Here is a 19,881-nt window from a genome sequence, read left to right on the forward strand (position 1 = left end):
TAATTACGATAACTAATATTGGTTAACAATTTAGTTATTTAGGGAAGCATTTTTCATTTAAATTCACTCTGCTACTCCTCCTGAAGTGTACTGCTTCGGTCCCCAAATGCCAAAAGGGATAAAATCCTCACGGCATCCACCTCAACCTTGGGGAACGCTGATGACAGAAAAACCATCAGTCCCGACTACTCCCTCCCTCACAGTAATGCAGTTCAGGTGGGTTAATTGACTTTTTAAAAGTCTGCTCATACAAAATGCACACTAATTATTAATAGATGAAGAGTAATTTTTGAAGAAAAATATAGGAAATCATGACTAGAATACTTAGTAGAATTTTTTTTAAGACTGGAGTGAAGAAAGTTTTCTCCCCCGTAATATATATTCATTCACTCATAAATTCCATAAACACTTGTAGGATATACTCTACATCAGAAGTTTTGCTGGGTTCTAGTGATAAAATATAAATAGGACCATCCCTTGTCTCAAATATTCAAATACAATGGCGAGAAATAATCAAGAAAATCCATCATTGCAAGGACAGGCTATTGTAGATTAATTCAAGCCTATGGGAGTAGAAAAGAGAGGCAACCGCACCAGACTGAGAAAGTAAGTCAGGTAATTTCTGGAATGTAAGAAAGACACTGAATCTCTTAATGGTTGCCAAGAGTCAATCTGGAAGGAGAAGAAGGTAAGAGGACACGGAAGCCCTCAGGTTAAAGTAGAAGTTATTATAATGCAGACCAGTTCTCCAAAATGCCAATTTGGCACCAAAAGATACTTAGGCCAGAAAGTTCTTCATCAAAAGGAAGGTGAATTAATCTAGCATGTCCGATTGGAAAACTTAGATGTCTTAATGTCAGTAATGGTGATAGATGGGAAATAATATATGTGGTGACTGAGACAGGAAAGACCAGACAAACTTCAAAGATACTTAAAGAGGAACTTATTCTGTTGAAAGTTGATCAACTGTAGTCTGAACTGATTGAAGCTAAAAGAAACATTAGGAAACCCTTGAAGCTTGCAGAACAAGAGATGGGAGGGTGGTGGTTAGCATTAACAGCAATGGGCAATTTTAAAGTGGATCCAGAAAACTCTGCAAAAGTGACAGAAATTTAGATAATTTCCTGATTCACAGGCCAAGAGCATCGCTGATATTCGATAGGTTCAGATTAATTAGACCTCTGCTTTCTGCTCTTACTGGATAGTTTCTCTCACACCAACCTTCCAAGCATCTGATCCTGTTCTCCCCACGCTCTTGCGGTGGTTTGTGTGAATACTCGATGACTTTCTTCTCCTCAGCAAGTGACGATAAGCCTCTCAGAGTCAGAGAACCATTGTCTTTTTGTTCATCACTGTCTCTCTCGAGATCTGGCATGGTGTTCAGCAAAGGCTGAATTGCAAGAGTGAATGGTGAACTTCCCCGGCGGTCCAGTGGATAAGACTCCGCGCTTCCAAGGTAGGGGGAGTGGGATCGATCCCTGGTCAGGGAACGGGGATCCCACATGCCATGCAGCATGGCCAAAAAAAAAAAAAAAAAAGAGAGTGAATGGTGAGTGGTTATATTCATTTACAAGAAGGTAAGCTGAGCAAGACCACGACCGTGGAAATTAGACGACCTGGCTTCTGTTCACCACCTGGTCTCACCTCTCAGGCACAGTATCTGGACCACTGTTCTCTTTTCCAACCACCGGCAGCAGGCCCTCCTTCTTGGAAGACCCTTGACAAACCTCCTTACCTGGAAAACTAATTTTCCTTTGGCTGCCAGCTTAAAAGTCATTGAAGTGGCACAGGCCTCATGGCCAGGAAAACTGCATTTGATCCCTGCCTCTGCTGGAGAACAGGTTTGCCACTGCGAGTTCATAAGAAGGCGATGTATATAAAACAACCAGACCAGTATCAGGCATGTAGGAAATATCTTTTTAATTTTCTTATGGAATTAGCTGCTTTCACGGTACTCAATTATATTTATATTATACAAGTATAAATATACTTTACATCTCTACGTAGCTTGAATCTATGGTACTGTAATTATCTATTTACTTGTCTTCCTCATGAGAACATGAATGTCCATATTTAAATTTCTAGGTCACAGGACAGGTGTCTGGCACAGAGTCTGCACTTTATAAATATTAATTTAATGTATGAAGCCATGATTGAAAGATTAAGTGGACATGTAAATATTTTTTTAAATATAAAAATGAGAAAATTTTTACATAAACACAGTCAAATTACTTTACTGCAAAACTTTATTATATATGTATAACATGTACATATATAATTACACATACATGATAATACTTCAAATATTTACCATATTTATTTTTTTTGTTGCTAGTCAAAAGTCAAACTAATAAACACTTAATTTTTACCAAGAGTCTGAGAAGCAGTACAGCAAAGTGTCAAACTGTCATAAAGCTGTGAAATCTATGGGTACAGCATTACTTCTATTTGTTAATTGAAGTTTTAGACTTTAAGTTTAGATTCATTTCAGAAGCAATATGTCAAATTATTTCAGGTTGGAAGACAGTACAAACAGTCACTTTATTCTGCGATGCTTTGAAAGAATGTGGGCAGGAGAAAAGAGATTTTTCTTCAAGAACGAAATTGAAAAGCTGAGTTTCTTGCTGCCAGTAACTATATTCTCATATGTTTCTGAATACCTTTCTTATGAAGGAGGATCCAGGAAAAGACTGAAGGAATGACAGTGACCTAGCAGATCTCTAGAGTTAAAGAGAAAAAGCAAAACCACTGCTTGATTTTCATCTAATAGTGTAGGTTGAGAGAATATATTGCCTGCAGGAAGATATGAAAATCAGCTGAAGCCTCAGGACCATGAGGTGGGGAACAAATCCCCAGCTTTCAGTGTCAAAGGTAGTTGGTGGAAAGTAGCTGAGGGATTAAAAAATGTTAAGGGAATTCAGATTTCAGGAAGCCAGAAGTTACTGAACAAAGCAATGAAACTAAGTGTTTCTCCCAGCCTAAAGATAATTTAGAGAAAGCAGGAAGGAGGAGGGAGAAAAAAAGATATTTTAGAGAAAAGAGAAGGGGCTGGAAAGAGGGAGAGAGACAGAGGAGGGTTGTATGTGATACTCTAAGTCTGGAGCTGTCACTGGTACTTTTAAACATGTTATTATATAATTTGCACAAAAACTCTATATAAGGTGGGTATTTTTGTTCATTTTTCATTTTTTTTTACATATACTGACACTAAGATTCAGAGAGGGCAAGTAACCATGAGACCTATAAAGTTCACAGATATTTAGATTGTAAAGCTCGAATTCAATGTGTTGGATGACAAAAAACCTTCCGATTTCTATGATTTTAATTAAACATTTTGAATAACACATTCTGGTCCTTGAATGTCATTCTTCAAATGGGGATAACTTTCTGAAACATTCCTCCTTTACAGGATCAATTTTATAGAGAGGAGAGGAGGATTATGTCATTCTCTCCAGCTGTTTGCTCCCTCTTTTTTGTGAGATGATTTTACATCCCTCCCCACTGATTCTGGGTCTGGCCATGTGACAGGTTTGGCTGATGGAATGCAAGCGCATGTGGTCTAAGCCAAGACCAAGCAGAAGCGTCAGAAATATCCTCCAGCTCTCTTGTTTTTTCCTCTCCCATGAGAATAGCATATCTTCAAAAAGGGCTCCTCCTCCAGACTAGCTTCCGGAATGAGAACCATGGGGAACAAAAGTGTAGGAGCCGACCCACCGCCTCTGACATGAAAGGAGAGCGAAAAATAAGAGTTTGTTTACATGAGCCATTGAGTTCATGGGTCATAACTTACTGCTGCTAAGCTATTGTAGAAGAAAAATGCCCTGGTGCTGGAAACCACAAGGATAAAGTTAACCATCTTGATGTCAGTCTAGAATATTTTAAATGCTCATTGGCCCCTTGATATGAAAAGAGAGAAGAACTTAAAACTAAGCATAACTTCTTATTTAAAATATGTATCTATATCATTTGATGAATAATATAATGAATATATATTCATTCACCAAATGTACGTTGTTAGCCTGCTATGTCCCTGGAGCTATGTTAGAGACTGTATGTATACAGAGAGGTAATCAAAACATACCATAAATAGCGCCTGCCCTCTATGTTGTTTTCAGTCTATAGGGATGACTGCTTTCTATACTAATTGTTGGCATATTGGAGTAATGTTTATCTCAGTAGGGAGGCGAGTCAAGGAATGTGGGATTGAGCACCACCCGATAGAAACACAAGGAAAGTGGATACTGAGCCCTGAAGACCAGTAACAGTGTTTTAGCCAAAATCAAGCTTAAACAACAGGGGTAAACAAGAAAAGTGGATCTTATAGAAGTTATAGCATTAAGTAACCAAGATATAATTCTCCCAAGAACACAATAACAATTTCCTTTTTTTTCTGAGATAATTGTTTTATTCTTTAGCTTTATACATTAATACTTGGCATGACCTTGTTGAACATATGTGAAGGCAAACACCACCAGGTAGGTTTCCTCTTGGGCATTCATGCAATTCATCACCGTCATTGTGATGATTTGCAAAGGATTCAGCATTTCAAGTAAAAGAGGCAGAAACTAGGTGTTTTTGGCGTCATTTTAAGTGATATTCTTAATTGCAAACGTGCCGCCGATATGTTCTCCATGACACCGTGTGGAAAAGGTTCACTACACATTTACCATATTATAGACCCAGTTCTTTTTCATGCTATCTTTGGAAATACTGTACTCAATATGTTGTATTTTGAATTCACAAATCAGTCTTCACTTACATGTAACAAAACATTGTATATAATCTGTTTTAGTCACAGATAGGCAGCATGGTATGTAAGTGTTTGATTAGATTATTAAGAGTCAAATTATATATTTCTGTATACATTGATAGTAACTCCATTCAATAATAACTTGGCAGCAGTATTATGGATAAAGATTCTTTTATTCCTCAGAGACATAGATAGAATGGGAATAAGTAACACCCGTAATAGAGAGAAGGCTGTTAATCTTTATTTAGTGGATACTGATAGATGGGCCTGAATCTCATAATGGTAACTGCATTGAACATTTAGTAGCAGGTTTTGTTTTCAAAGAACTTCCTCTGCATTAATCTTCATGACAGCATCAGTGACAGTGCTATCATTTTATATGTTTAGGTTTGTATACTCTGCACACAAGAAGGTGTGTTTTTTTCCATCATATATAGTTCAATATGCTTCTACCTGGTACATAGTAAGACCTTAGCTTTACAATCTATGATTTTAAAAATCCAGGCTTTTTAAATATGTGCTAACCTGAAAGTGTTATTTTCATGTTCTTGTACTGCATTACCTATCACAAAAAATATATGTAATTTCTTATAAACTCAGTGGGTTCAAATGTTGTATGTTCTCAATAAATGGTAGCCATATTAATAATAAAAAGTGAAATACATTCTCTAGAGTACAAACTGTAAAAATATAGTCATATGTAATATACCAATGTTACTGTCAGCATATTTAAACCCTTAGTCTCATTCCTAGATATTGATAAGAATATTGTTACTATTTCAGTTTTTATGACATCAAAATCCTTTTGCATATTTGTGCACAATTCACCTCATGTCAAAGCCAAAGGCACTACTTGATCAGAAAAAGCAATTAGGGAAACTTGTTCATTTTAGATACACAGGCTTCCTTGCCCATGTTGAATATTTCTCTGATACTTTCTATTTTTTTTTCCCCCTACAGTTAACTGGGTTGCATTAAGCAAACTTATTGGAATATATATAATTTTAAAAATTTCAAGTGTGTTCCACCCAATGACCATTCTGTTTCTTTCAGAAAAGAATCACTGCCCCTCTACTGGCAATACCAGGAACAGGACAAATCTTCCACCTGTATTTAGTCTGGGTTGAGTCAGGAAAGTAGAATTTCTATAGCATTATGAGAATAAGGAATTTACTATAGGAACTGGGGATTCCACAGATGTGAGAGGAGATGAGTAGTACAGATCAGGGAGGCAGCAGCTGAAGGATTGGGGACATGTTCCAGAAGGACTTAGGACTGAAGCACAGGGGTCAGAGAGAAGGCAGAGATCAGGAGATGTTGGAGCCTCCGTGTCTGGTCACCACCGCGGAGAACTGGGAGCTTGTAGACATGGCCCAGAAGCCGTTGCATCTGCCCACCGGGACCTCCTGAGAAGAATGACGTCCACTCCTTTCCTCCTTCCAAATCCTATGCGAACTCCTCTCATTGACAAACTCTAACCCTGAGCCAAAGAGGGAAGGAGTACTGTGAAACCTAGTTTCCAGTCCTAGTAGAGAGTGTTGGTGGTGCTTCATTAAAAACAGACAATCCAACTTAATTCCTATAAAGAGAAACCAAATAAATAACTCACTGTTGATGGGACAATTAGTTTTCATAGAGATGCAGCTGCATGCATATTATTTTGTTTTGTTTTGTTATTCTTTTTAACCCTCCCAATGGTTTTAAATCCTTCCCTTGGCATTAGTCATATAGGGTCACTGAGCATCAATTCCCCGAGGAAAAGCATGGGGTTACTTATATCCACCTTATAGTGAGGTTCTGAGGATTGAATTAGATAATGTATATCAAACAGTAGCACATCTCCGGGCCCAATACACGAAGTCATCATTTTGATAGAAATGAGTTTGTCAGTTAGAAACGTCTGGGAGTCCCTGTATTTACTGGCTCTGTGAACTGGATAAATCAGTTGACTTCTTTAAGACTCGGTTTGCTTACCTGTAAAATGGAGAACATAATAATATCTTCCTTCAGAATTACAGTCAGGATACCATTAAAGAAAACAATGTGTGTCCAAGAATCACTTTATAGTTAACCTTATTTCATAGTAACTTGTCATTTCCAGGAAGAATGCTCACTCTGACATGAGAAAACTAGGTGTCTATTGTTGAGAAATCAGATCCTCCTAACAGATGCACATGTTGTTTTGCCTTTGCTCTGACCAAGCTCCAGCTCCTGCCATAATCTAATCTGAGCACGGCCATCAGGTAAATTGAAAATACTCTATGGAAAGCAATGAATCTAGTCTGGTTCTAAAAGGGTTTTGTTGTCATTGCATTGTTGTTTTTTAAAAAGCACAATTTCTAAAATAACTTCTTAGATAATCTTTAGATACATCCTTTCAGAGCTTGAGAAGATTGAGCCGTCTATTTGCAAAGCATTGCACCAAGAAATGTAATGGTATCTGAAAAAAAATACAAGCGTCTGAATTCAATCATTCTTGGTAAACTTTGAGAAGAATGTAAATCTCTAATCTTTTTTTTCCCAAGTCCATCATGAATAGTTGAAAGATTTCCCTGATTAAAAAAAAAAAAAACTAATAGAAAAAATGAAATGGTATACTCAAAATGTTTCGCAGCTCTTTTAAGCCTGGCTGTGCCCTGCATGCATTTTTAGAATTCCTGCTTCTTGTATATTTTTCTGCTCTTCACACTACACCCTTTTGGTCCAATACTTCCTTCACAAACTCACTCAAATTTGAACCATAATTGCATATGGATACTTTCTCTCAGTGTAGGTTGCTTTTCTCAAAATTTTTTAAATTAAGTTTTTCTCAGTGTAGATCACCCTAATATACATTCTCTACTTGTTCATCTTGATTCTCTTAGCCTACTAGCATTAGCTTGCCCTACGATTATTCCTCTTATTATGGAAAAGTTTTTCATTCAACCAAAAAGTGTTAATTATGCATCCAGCATATTCCAGGAATGATGCTATCTTCTGGGGTTACAAAAAATGAAAAAAAGTTTCTTCTTTCCCTCAAAAAGCTGGTACACCAGTAGGAAGAAAAAATACAAAAATAAGCAATTTAATTATTTATTTAATTAAATATGTTAAGGTAGACTTCTACTTCCAGAGAGAGAGCAAGACCAAATATTCATCTTCCCTCTCTACCAATCCGCTGAATAATGAATGGCATAGGAAAAGAAGTTTACACTGAAAGCAAGACTATAAACAGGTGATAATTCCTATTTAAGGAATTTTAGAAAGTGTAAGTTAATGATAGGATTTGTCAGTCATGAGAACTCATGCGAGATTTGCCAAATGGGAGAGACTCCTCCAAAGACATATACAGCCAGAGGCGTAGGCGTGTAATGATATTCCATATGTGCAGGCATGTTTTTCAGAACTCCCCTCTTCACTCTGGTTCTGTAGATGCCAATGGTTTTGTAGGGTTTTCCAGAGAGTCTTGAGAATTGCAGAATCTTCTAGACATCAGAGCTCCTTTGGTGCTTCAGGCTGAGACCTTTGGTGAAACGTCTCTGAATTCTGCTCCTTCAGGTTTTTCCACAGCTTATTTAAGACCTTAATTCCTAGCTATGTCTTTCATGACTTGGATATTTCAAGTGGCTTTGATTTTCCTGACTGCCCCCTGACAGATCACCACACTCCATCCTCTCTCACCTGCCCTGTCGATGCACTAATGTCTTCTAGTTGTTCCCCCGACCTCAACACTGACACTTGTATAAACTGTTCTCAGCACAGCAACAGAGGAGACCAGGTAGAGCTTAGCCATATTCGGCTCTCTTAAAACCCTTCAGCCCCTTCCCATTTCTGTCAGACTAAACTTTAATTTCTTAAGTTTTGCTTGATCTCCCTATCTGATCTCATCCCCACCTGCTTCTCCCTTTATCTCTTACTGCTGTCACTCCCTCACTCCATTCCTCCCACACCGTCCTCTCCAACATATCAGGCAAACTTTTTCCGAACTCCAGGAAATATCCCCCCTCAGATATTCACAGCTCACAATTTTACTTCATTAAGACTTTGGTCAAATGTTACACTACCAGAGATGCTCATGTCTTTTCCTCATAAAATACCAATTCTGTATCTCAACACTCTCTGTCCCCCCAATATGCCTAATTTTTTGGGCAAGGCACATTCATAACATGACAAATGGTTTTTATCATTATTGTTGTTGTTTGTTCTTTACTGTATGTTTCCTTTAACTAGATTGCATGACACAAAAGAGTGAATATTTTTATCTGTTTTGTGACTAAAATAGTTTCATGCACCTAGTTGCTTGCAATTAAAATAAATTATTTGCTTGCAATTATTTGCTTGCAAATAAAATACCAATTCTGTATCTCAACACTCTCTGTCCCCCCAATATGCCTAATTTTTTGGGCAAGGCACATTCATAACATGACAAATGGTTTTTATCATTATTGTTGTTGTTTATTCTTTACTGTATGTTTCCTTTAACTAGATTGCATGACACAAAAGAGTGAATATTTTTATCTGTTTCGTGACTAAAAGAGTTTTATGCACCTAGTTGCTTGCAATTAATATTTATTGAATGAGCTATTGTTTATGTTATGTTTGTTGAATAAATTAACAATGCCCCTGATAACTACCAAGACAAGCCAAAGGAGCATACAGCTTAGGCACTGAACTTCTTGGAACTCCACAAAGTTCCAAGAAGGAACTGCAGGAAACTCCTTGATATAGCAAAAAGGGTCAGACTCTCAAATCAGACATACAAGAGTCACGTGTTACACAGGATCAAAATTCACTAATACTTCAAAGGATGCAGGTAATTATGAGTTGAAGGTAAAGCATGTGGAAGTACCGTGATGCAAACACAAGACTCTCGGTCCTTTATAGCTGCTGTGGGAACACCCAACACAGTTTAAGCACAGTACCTCTCTAAGGGGGCCATGTAGGGCATCGCTTACTGAGAGAGAGATTTCAGTTATGAAACATTGCCATTTATTACTTAGGTAGTCACATGCTGACTCTGACAGTTTTTAGCAGGTTTTGTACCATAAATCCATAAACTGTAAATACATTTATCATAAGCAACCTAGACAGTGCAATGCATCATGCTACAATCATTCCACAGATGAAGATTATTCTCCATTGTTTTTCTACAGTGATTCTCATAGGAATTCCTAAAGCATGTTTTCAAGGAGAATTGACTGTTATTTCTATCTTTTATTCCTTGTCTCTCCTCTGTCTGTGCTCACTAGGTTAGGAAGAGTGGTTTTAAGTTAGTGGCTAACATTTTATTTCCCATTTCTTAAAATTAAGAAGTGGGTAATCAATGAGAAGCAAAGTGATGCATGGTTCAGACTATAGTTTCTGAATCTAGACCTCCAAAGTTTAAATCCAGGCCTTACAATTTATTAGTTACATGAGATTGGGTATTTTATGTAACTTCTTTGGATTGCATTTTCAAATCTATCAAATAAAGCTAATAATAACTACTTTATAAGGTTGTTATGAGGATTGACTGGATAAATACCTGTAAAATATTTAGAACAGTGTTTCACACAAGTTGAACACTCAGCCATGGTTTCTTATTTTTAATACTTTAACGCGGAGCTATGCTTTCACTGGTCATTGCTCTTTTGAGACAAAGCTCTTTCTTTTTGTACCTTCAGAAATGGCTAAGTTGGCTAGACTTACTAAGAAAACAGGAATATGTACAGGTGAGTGTTCTGGAAAAAATCCAAATTTAAGTAGTATTGAGAATATTTTTTTGTATGAAATGAGTTTATCATAACAAGCTATAGTTTCATCCAATTAAGCCAGAAAAATGGATCTTTCCTTCTGTATAGTCACAAACTGCAGGGAATCAAAATTTAACAGACCCCAGACTGAGTCAAATTACTCAATGCACCTGTCAGCCACATTTATTTGTCTCCCTGCTCCCTTGAGATAAAAGTTTGATGATGGTTGACTTTAGAAAGATTAAAATTCTTATCACTAGGTGATTAGATTTGAAGTCATTCCCTGTGAAAAATTGAAGTTATAAAATTTTAACTTTCTAAGTTCTGTGGCTGATTAGTTAGAATTTAAGTTATTAACCCTCCTAGGAAATTCTCTGAAACGTCTAATATACCAGGGTATGGTCTCTAGGCTCTCCTGAAGGCACTGGCCAACCATTTTAAAAGGGGCTTTATTCCCAGAGAATAAAGAAAAAATTTAAAGATCCACAGGAATTGATTTTGGTCCACATAAATAAATTAAGAAGAGTTGAGTAGAGCTGTTTAGGTCAGGAATATAAATTAGAAAGAGGACCCATGATGCTTTTTCATTTCACTGTCATTTTAATAGAGCTGTTATTCTCCCTTTTAAATCCCCATGAGAACTGAGGAATACCCACCCCATGAAAGGGAACGTTTGCTCATTATAAACATGTGTATCTGTTCTCATACATAATTGAATGTCTCATGCTATAGAACTAATATTCCAGAAATAATTTAGCCAAACACTTCATTCTTGTGTGAAATTTAATTAGGCAAAGTTGTCATAAGTTAAGTAAAAGAATCTCAGGGAAGAATTTTAAAAAGCCCTTAGCAAGGAAACACATTCCAGTTAAAATCAATCATAATCCTCAGGTCAGGAAAACAGAAGACATGGTAGATATATCAACAGAGAGACTGTGATCCTGGGAATCTGTTACACAGGTTTGGAAGACTGGAAAAATGCAAAGGGAACAAGGAGGTAGCCGATATTAAGCCATACAGAGCCTGGCTTGCTCTAGGACTGAGGAAACAACGGAAGTGAATGGAAGTGTTCAGAATCTAGAATCCAGAAGGAGTCCTTCCAAGGCAGGGCTCAGAGCTCTATGAGGACACGCCGAGCTGGTGCAGGTGCTTCTGAAGGGGAGCTGGGAGGCTTGGTCTCCAAGGGCTGAAGGAGGCTGGAGGCTGCCGGTGAATCCAAGTTCTGTTTCTTAGAGAATGCTGGCAGGAACAGGAGGCAAACATAGAAGTGTTTCAGGTCCTCCTCTGTCTTCCCATCTTCCTCTACTGCCCTCTGTTAGGAGACCTGAGCAGGGATCAGCTGGCAGAGGGAATGATTCATCTGCAGAGCCCCAGCCCTACCAATTCAGAGCAGAGTCGATTTGAAGATGAGATGTAACTTCTTACCAACCAGCACAGTCCTTCAAAAAATGATGCCTGTTTACAAGTGACTAAAGGATAAGCCCAGGCTCAGGAAATATCTATATATATCGTACAAAAGTCTCAACACAGCTGGGAGAAAAACCTTGGCTATAAAAAAGGAGTACTTGTAGGGAGAGAAGGCGTTTTCTTACAAGTGCATGAATATTTTATAAAATACTTCAATATTATCAGTTAACAAGAGTTCATTACTCTTTTTTTTAAACACAAAAAGACTGTCCTTTCAGAAAGTTGGGCAGGTATATTGTATGAAACTATGTTCGTAGTATCCATCTTAACAAGAATGATCTACTTGGAAAAGCTACCACTTAAAGGGTGATTTTTTAAAAAGACACTTTTATTCATAAAGTTAACGTATGTAAGAATATAAAAATCTAGAGAGACCCATGGTTTGTAAGTATACTGAATTGATAATGTACTTCAAGCAATTCTGTTTAAATGTTATTCTAAATTTGTGTGTTCTAAAACTTACGATTTTTGTATTTTGTGTATGTTTATTTTGAAAACACAACCTGCAAATTAAACTTTTTTTAAAAAAGGAGGAAGATAATGTGCCCATCACAATGGTTATTAAACCGTACTTCTTTAAGTTTACTTTTGAGTCTGGCTTAATTCTGTAGTTTCTAGAAGGATAGGCTAATGAATATAAGACACGTGTCAGGTCAGGACAGTGCTTCTCTGTGACAAGTAAAGGAATGTATTTATTTATTTAAATGTAACTTTTGTCCTCATTTGCTCACTTAAGCAGAGCCATATTGACTATGCACTTAACAGTTACTTTGAAGGATCCCCAAATTGCTCATTCCTGATGCCTACTTTCAAATCCTTAAATCTAGAAATTAGCAGTTCTCAGTTACACATCATTAATAGCATATCTGTGTTGTCTTTTCCAGTGTCAACCTCATTTATGCCAGATGGTGGCACACTAAGAGCTAAGAGGCAACGGCTAACCTCATTCTCCCCCATCTACTAACCTCTACGCTCCTTCCATCTGGTCTTGTCCTAAGAATCCGTCCTAAACGGATGTCACCTTTGAAAGGTGAGGGCTTTTCCCGAGTTGTCTAAACCCAAGGTTGATCACGGAGGTAGAGAAGTCCATATTTTTGTCCGCAATGACTGGTTCACAGATGGACAAAAGTCAGGCATAGAGGAGACATTTTGCCCACTCTGGAGTACAAACTGGTAAGACACAAATGTGAAAACTAGACCCCTCATATTGGTACCACCAATTTCATGTTGTTTGTTTATGGATGGTGTCATCTCTGATTTTCAGGGCAACTTTCATTATTGGGTATAGACTCTCTATTTTAAGGATAAAGGAAGCGAAGCTCAAAGGATTCCAACAACATCCTTAAGAGCAAATGAGAAGTATGAAGTGAAACTAAAATTTGAAATTGTCCTGTTGAAAAGCTATTTTCACTGCATTGCACCACATTTTTGTACCATAATTATGGTGATGAGACTGCAGTCATCTACCTACCTCTTTGCTCGCTTATCCCACTATTAGGCTATCATGCGATGTATACCAAACAATTGTCTGGGATTGAAAAACAGAATTTTCTGTCAAGTGTTAGTATTTCTGTTGGTACTTGATGACTAGGGCTTTTGGGATCACTTAGGAGCTCTGGAGTTCAATGTTGTTCAATAAGATGATGCAATAAAAGAAGCACTGGGGAAAAATGTCATTCAAGTGAAATAAGAATCAATGGGCTCTGGAAATCATACATTTCACTGTGGACAAGAGGAGGCTAGAAGTTATTTTTCATTACTGCTCTGTATACGTGATACATTTGTCCCATGTCGATTATAAAATGAGGTTTACACATGACTTAGGAAAAATGATTTATTTATAATGTATCATAGGGTATAAAAAGTATCTTCCAATGCATTGTCATTTGGTCCTCAAAAGCTATAGGGTGGAGAGAAGTTGCTATAATACATATTTTTACAGATGAGAAAACACAAAAGTATGGGGTTTCTATGAATACGTATCAACTTATTTCAGTGAAACGTACTATTTTGAATATTAAAGGGTTGTATTCACATCGATAGGATCGCTGGCTGATTCTGGGGTTAATCAGCTTGAGTTCAGACCTGGATGTATCATTCTTTATTGTGCAATCTTAGAAAAGCTACCAAAACTCTCTTCAGATTCCTTATAGGTACAATGGAATAACAATAAAACAACCATAACAAGTATTATTATTATTATTATTATTAATAATAATAATTGCTAAGACGACTAAAGGAATACTTACATGAAAAACTCTCAGAATGGTGTTTAGCATACAACACTCAGTATTTTGGCTAGTTACCCAACCAAGATCTTGAAATAATAAAAAAATGGTAGAAAATAAATAGAAAGTAAGACAGATATTTCTGGATATCTAACAATCCATCTGTTATTCTTTTTTAATATCTTGGGTCTGTATTGTTTTGATTTCCTTTATTTATTCCAGTTTCACTCAGTTTAGCAAATACACCACTGTCAGAGGATTCTACTTATAGTTTTTCAGCCCAACTTTGCTAAGAGACATTAAAATTCTTTTTTGACTTAAATGTGAAGTCTTTTGGATGGCATTACCTGCACTCAGAGATCATGATGTAAACGCCAACCTGCTCTTCCAACTACATTGACTATTATTCCTTTAGTCTAATCCTATGCTCCAGCCAACTCAAATATATACATGGCCTTGGGAGACTACCCTCTGCTCTAATTTCTCTAGGTGGAAATCTCTCCCTGCTCCACCATTTGACAATGGTTCTCAATCTTCAAGACCTGCTTAGAAGGACAACTATTCATCAAGCATCTCTTGATCTCTTTGAGAATATATTTTACCCCCTTATCTATGCTACTGACTTCTTTATTATAAAACATTCTTGGTATTGTATTCTCTTGACAGTTGAATATATTTCATCTTCCATGCCAGATTAGCAGGAAGCAACTAATTAGCTTTTCAAGATGGAAAGCTTAGCAAATAATTTTGAGCTTCGTTTTCCTTATTGAGCTCCGCTAAGAACACTTCCTTCTATAAGCCTCCATAATTATGCTCCCCACTAGTTCGCCACCTTTTATTTTCATCCCCAAAGCACTTAGGAAGAATCCTGGTATATAGATTGTACAGGCTCAAGAAAAATGCTGGCTATATTGATATTAAACTTAACTCATGAGAAAGCGAATAAAGAGCACAAATTTTATAATGTGATATAATAAGGAAAATGTTATTTTAAATAATTTATATGCTATGTTTTTTGACCACTTTTACATTTTGTGTCTAGATCTGTGTCTATTAAGAAGAGGGCAAAAAAATTTTTTTTCCAAAGAATGAACCAGTGTAAAACGACGTGCTTCAGAGTTTGGAGAGGTGATAGAAGTTGGGGATAAACAGGAACATGTTGGCTGCACAATTATGGACACAAAGAAGTGGTTTAACTTTATGATCATACTAGTGCAGGAATAAGAACCTTCTGGAAACCAACCCTAGTAAGTTTGAAGTCTGAGGAATTAAAGGCATACTAAGAAGGCATTTACTTCTTTAATAACACATAAGAAAGTACAGAACCAGAGGCCATAATAAAAAAAAAGCTGAGATGTTACAAGTGCCTGACGTCAGTCACCTAGATTTGTTATTTCTATCACACTGTTGGGTTTATTTGAATAATATAATTCAGTTAAAGAAATCTGTAGTACAATTTAAACAAACTCATTAATAAAATTAATCAGGATAATTCTACATTAACAAAGGGCTCTGATTTGTTGAACAAGATTATTTATAAAAACACATCTCTGGTTATTTTAACAATATATTTTATTCTGCTACTTAATTCCACCTTTAAGAGAGAAACGGGAATTATTAATTAAATGGATAAGAAACATAATTAATTCAAGTCTGATTTTAAAAATTATTTTATCTATTTGACAATTTTTTGGATGGACCCTCTGGGCCATTAGTATGATCCCAAAAATGAGCCAAAGGAGGAAGAATGTACAGGTAGGCATGACACAGAAACTAACTCGCTTCAGCGAAGTTGGACAAAACTGAGACTCACTTTTCAAATCATATGCATTTCGCATTCACAATATTTTCATGATTTTATTTATTTAACCTCCCTCTAGAGTTGGAATCTGACAGGATTCATTTTCATCATTGAAATATACAAATTTCATAAGAAGATAAAACGCTATTATTTATTTTACCACCAAAAGATAAATAATTTGTCATTACTTTAATTAAGGAATAGGAATCGGTATCATATTTTGTTATTTATTAAGATATTCTTAGGTTGAGGAAAATCCATTCGTGGAATTTAAAAAATGCTATCAAATTTGAGGAAAAGCCAAATTCTTAAATGAAAAATATAGAGAAAGTTGATTTAATATTAAGTGAATATTCAAGAAATGTCAAAGACCTAACTTTATTAAATGCTAAGAATAATGGTTTATGGAGTCATTGAAATAATTTTGGTGAAAAAAATAAAGCAAAACAGAAAAGCCAGCATCTCCACAATGTGGACTGTTCGCCTTTAAAAGCCCAAAGACATTGATCTCCAATTAAGTTTACAGTCACATTTTAATTATCTAATCAAATGGAATCGAATTATGGTAAATCAAATATTACATATGTCTATCTTCCAATATGATGCATAAAAATGGCTTGTGTATAAAATCAGGTACATAAAAATCATATTTCCAAATCAGCATGCCAACCTTGAATTAGGCAACTAAAATGCACTTGGACAGAAGTAAAAAGCTTAATTCAGGGTTTCATAGGTGTTGCATATAATCATGATATGCCTCCCAGATTTTGAAAGTGAATTCAAACATAGGGAAATGAAACAAAAACAGCTATTTTCAAATTAACTACCATGGTGTGTAATTACGCTATCAGAAAGCATGAGATTAATAAAGCACTCGTGCAAGTAGTATTTGAATTCACTTTATCAAAAAATATAACTATTTATTAAAATAACTTGATTTGAAACATCTTGAAAGTCTTGAAATATCTCATGCCTTATCTACATGTGTCCCCCCCACTTGAATATAAACCAAAGGTTGATATTCAGGTGACAAGGTCTGATGTAGCCAGTAAACAGGAATTTTTAATGTGTTGGTAGATTTCAATACTGGCTTTTAAAGACCTTCCTTCAGGAAACCCCCAGGCATCATGGAGCCCCTACACACTCAAGATCCAGCATCTAGAGTTGAGGCAGGGACAACAGGATGCTTCCAGGCCCCTGCCTCAGAGCCATCACTATCTTGTTTTCTGATTAGGCAATGCCCAATTATACATTGAGTTATACATTCTCAGTATTACCACTGAAGAGGCCTATTCTTCATTTCAATATTTTTGTTTTCCTATGGAGCTGTTGTGTATTAAATATACGTAAGCAATCTATCTTTATCATTATACTTAATGTAGTTGGATTTATTTTTTAAGTCCTCGATTTCTGGTGCAAATATCCTTTCAGCAGTGAACCAGCAGATCAGAAGCATTCTGCTTATTTAGGAAGAACTGGAAAGAGGAAAGTCCTGTGGACAGCTGAAAGGACAGTGGATAGTAAGTGGTTCACATGTATATCATCCTTTTTGAGATTATTCATTCAAAGTGTACAGGGTCTTATGAAGATTTCTAAATAGAGACAGTAATATAAAACATGGCTAATCACTTTAAAAAGTCTCTGGATGCATCAACTTTGAAGTAAAAGGAATGAAAATAGGCATGATAATAAAAGAATTAGTCAAGTCAAACAAGAAAGGTTAAATTTCAACATAATGTATAAAAAATATATAGCAAAACAATAGAAAATAATCTTTCTTTATAAAGTTCAATATATTTTTTCTATTTACCAGTTCATCAGATTCTGTGGATTGACATTTTTTCAATACAGACTATTCAGGATTGCTATGATAATTAATTTTTCTATCAGAAAATTTTTTCTTTCCCATTTATGTGTTTCTGTAACACATGTGAAGTTGAATTCCTAACAGGGATGTATGTGAATAATTCATCTATTGGCTTTCTGGAGCTTGCTTGATTTACCAGGTTGGCATTGTGATAGACCAGATGGCTGTGTGTTTGTAGGACAAAATTCTGTAGAATTCAGCTGTTTGGGAAATGCTGGTAAGCAGATTTACAGTAATCTGGGTTTAGAAATTATTTTCTGAGAATACACATTCCATATTTTAAAAGTACCCACTCACTAAATCAAACTTTATAGAGTATGTAATTCAACAGCAATTAATTATAATATTATTTTCCTTTATTTATATTAAACACACCATAATTAGTAAGCTTTCAGGAATCATATATGTGCCTGAGTATAAGGACAACTCAGCATTGTGTAATTTGGGTCATAAAAGGTCTTGTGATTTTAAAGCATTTAAAAAAGACTTTCCTATTCTAAAAGGAGAATATATTCCATAAAGGTTTTTTTTTTTCTGTTATACTCACTGTTATGGTTTATTACAGTCTGTACCACATTAACTGATTGCCTTCGGGGATGGAAGTAGGACAGAGAAGAGCTCCCCTGGCACGCTTAAAGGAATTTATTTACTGGCTTCACAAGCCCACATTTTAAAGATGATCTTAGCTTTCTGGATCTGCTACTGTTTGCTTCCAATTGTGGATTTTTAGTTCTGAGGGGGAAAAATTAAAACCTCAATTTGTATGTTAGCTGGTTAATGGTCTCCTAAAGCATCCTTATAAAAAAAAATAGAACATTGATGATAAAATCATCTTGATTCCCTGCCCCCATGCATTTGACATACTTGTGACTGTCTGTTTTACAGGAATGGCAGGATTGCAGCAATCGTTGCATATGGATTATGTAAATTGAAGAGCAGGGGCAATACTAAAGTGTCTATTCACCTGATCTACATGCGCGAGGCAGCCCAAGGCTTTGTTGTGGGAGCAATGACTCTGGGTATGTTCCTACAGGATATCTCAAATTTGTGGTTCCCCAGTAATGGATTTCTTTGTAAATAAAACAAGATAGATACTTTTAGCTGACTTTGAAGCAGTTTGCAAATATCACTTATATTCACTTTCACATAAAAACTGAATTAATAAAAATAGTTCAAGTTGTGACATAGTTTTACTATCTATGATAAAATCTTACTAAGGTTTTAAAGAAAGAAAGAAAAGATAGGACTGCCCTTCACTGAGTTTATAAATTTGTTGAAGACTCTAGATATGTAAATAGGATTGGTAATAAGATCCATCATCTGGGAGAGACATGATCGCTGTCTTACTGAGTTTTTGAAGGTGGAAAAGATATTACATGCTTTTATAGGCTTTATAATTAATTGACTTTATCTGGTATTATACAGCAAGAGTAACTCCTTTTAAAGTTGCCAGATAAATATTGATATTTTAACAGTCTGAGCTAGTCATACCGGCCTTGAGATACTTGGGAAACTGTGTAAAAAGAATTTTAGAAATTTGAATTGTTTAAGAAAGCAAGAGTGTTAGCGTAGGGCCTTGTTCCCCTTGTAAGTATTGTATGCTAGCAAGGGTGCTACTTTTAGCTACTTTATGAACTGTTTTTAATTTTCTAATACTGAAAAAAAATATTTAAATGCTTAACTAGCATTCTTTTTCTTTAGGTATGGGCTATTCCACGTATCGAGAATTCTGGGCAAAACCTAAACCTTAGAAGAGGAGATGCTGTCTTGGTCTTGGTGGTGCTTGCTTTAGTTAGACATCTCATATTGAGGTTATATGTTTATGTTGAATATAAATTCTGTGGGTCGGACAATAACATGGTAACTTGAATATTGGCTCCCTTTCTTGCAGGCTTGATTTGCCTGGTGACCAAGTTACTGGTGACTAGTTCACTAGCTACGTCATTCAGATTAGCACAAAAACATGTCACTTTTAAATGCGCTTGATAGTGGTACAATGTCCACTTTCTTAAACTCTTCTGATAAAATTAGTTGTAAAGAGGACAACATGCCCATCC

General features: G+C 36.0%; 1 protein-coding gene across 1 annotated transcript; it reads left to right on the forward strand.

Moving 5' to 3' along the window:
• Window positions 1-1,546: 1,546 nt before the first annotated feature.
• Window positions 1,547-19,679, forward strand: LOC137776238 (HIG1 domain family member 1A, mitochondrial-like). The gene is made up of 3 exons (XM_068562473.1): window positions 1,547-1,656; window positions 18,710-18,843; window positions 19,526-19,679. The coding sequence occupies exons 1-3, from the start codon at window positions 1,547-1,549 to the stop codon at window positions 19,573-19,575; spliced, it is 294 nt and encodes a 97-aa protein (XP_068418574.1). The 3' UTR covers window positions 19,576-19,679.
• The last annotated feature ends 202 nt before the right edge of the window (window positions 19,680-19,881 follow it).

Source organism: Eschrichtius robustus, chromosome 14 (genome assembly GCF_028021215.1).
Source record: "Eschrichtius robustus isolate mEscRob2 chromosome 14, mEscRob2.pri, whole genome shotgun sequence".
NCBI classification, from domain to species: Eukaryota; Metazoa; Chordata; class Mammalia; order Artiodactyla; family Eschrichtiidae; genus Eschrichtius; species Eschrichtius robustus.

Excerpts from the sequence above, each read along its gene's own strand:
- LOC137776238 (XM_068562473.1), top strand. The coding sequence starts at position 1,547 with ATGGTGAGTGGTTATATTCATTTACAAGAAGGTAAGCTGAGCAAGACC. Across the intron at positions 1,657-18,709 it reads GGTCTCACCTCTCAGGCACA|GAATGGCAGGATTGCAGCAA; the intron begins GTATCTGGACCA and ends TCTGTTTTACAG. Across the intron at positions 18,844-19,525 it reads TGTGGGAGCAATGACTCTGG|GTATGGGCTATTCCACGTAT; the intron begins GTATGTTCCTAC and ends CTTTTTCTTTAG.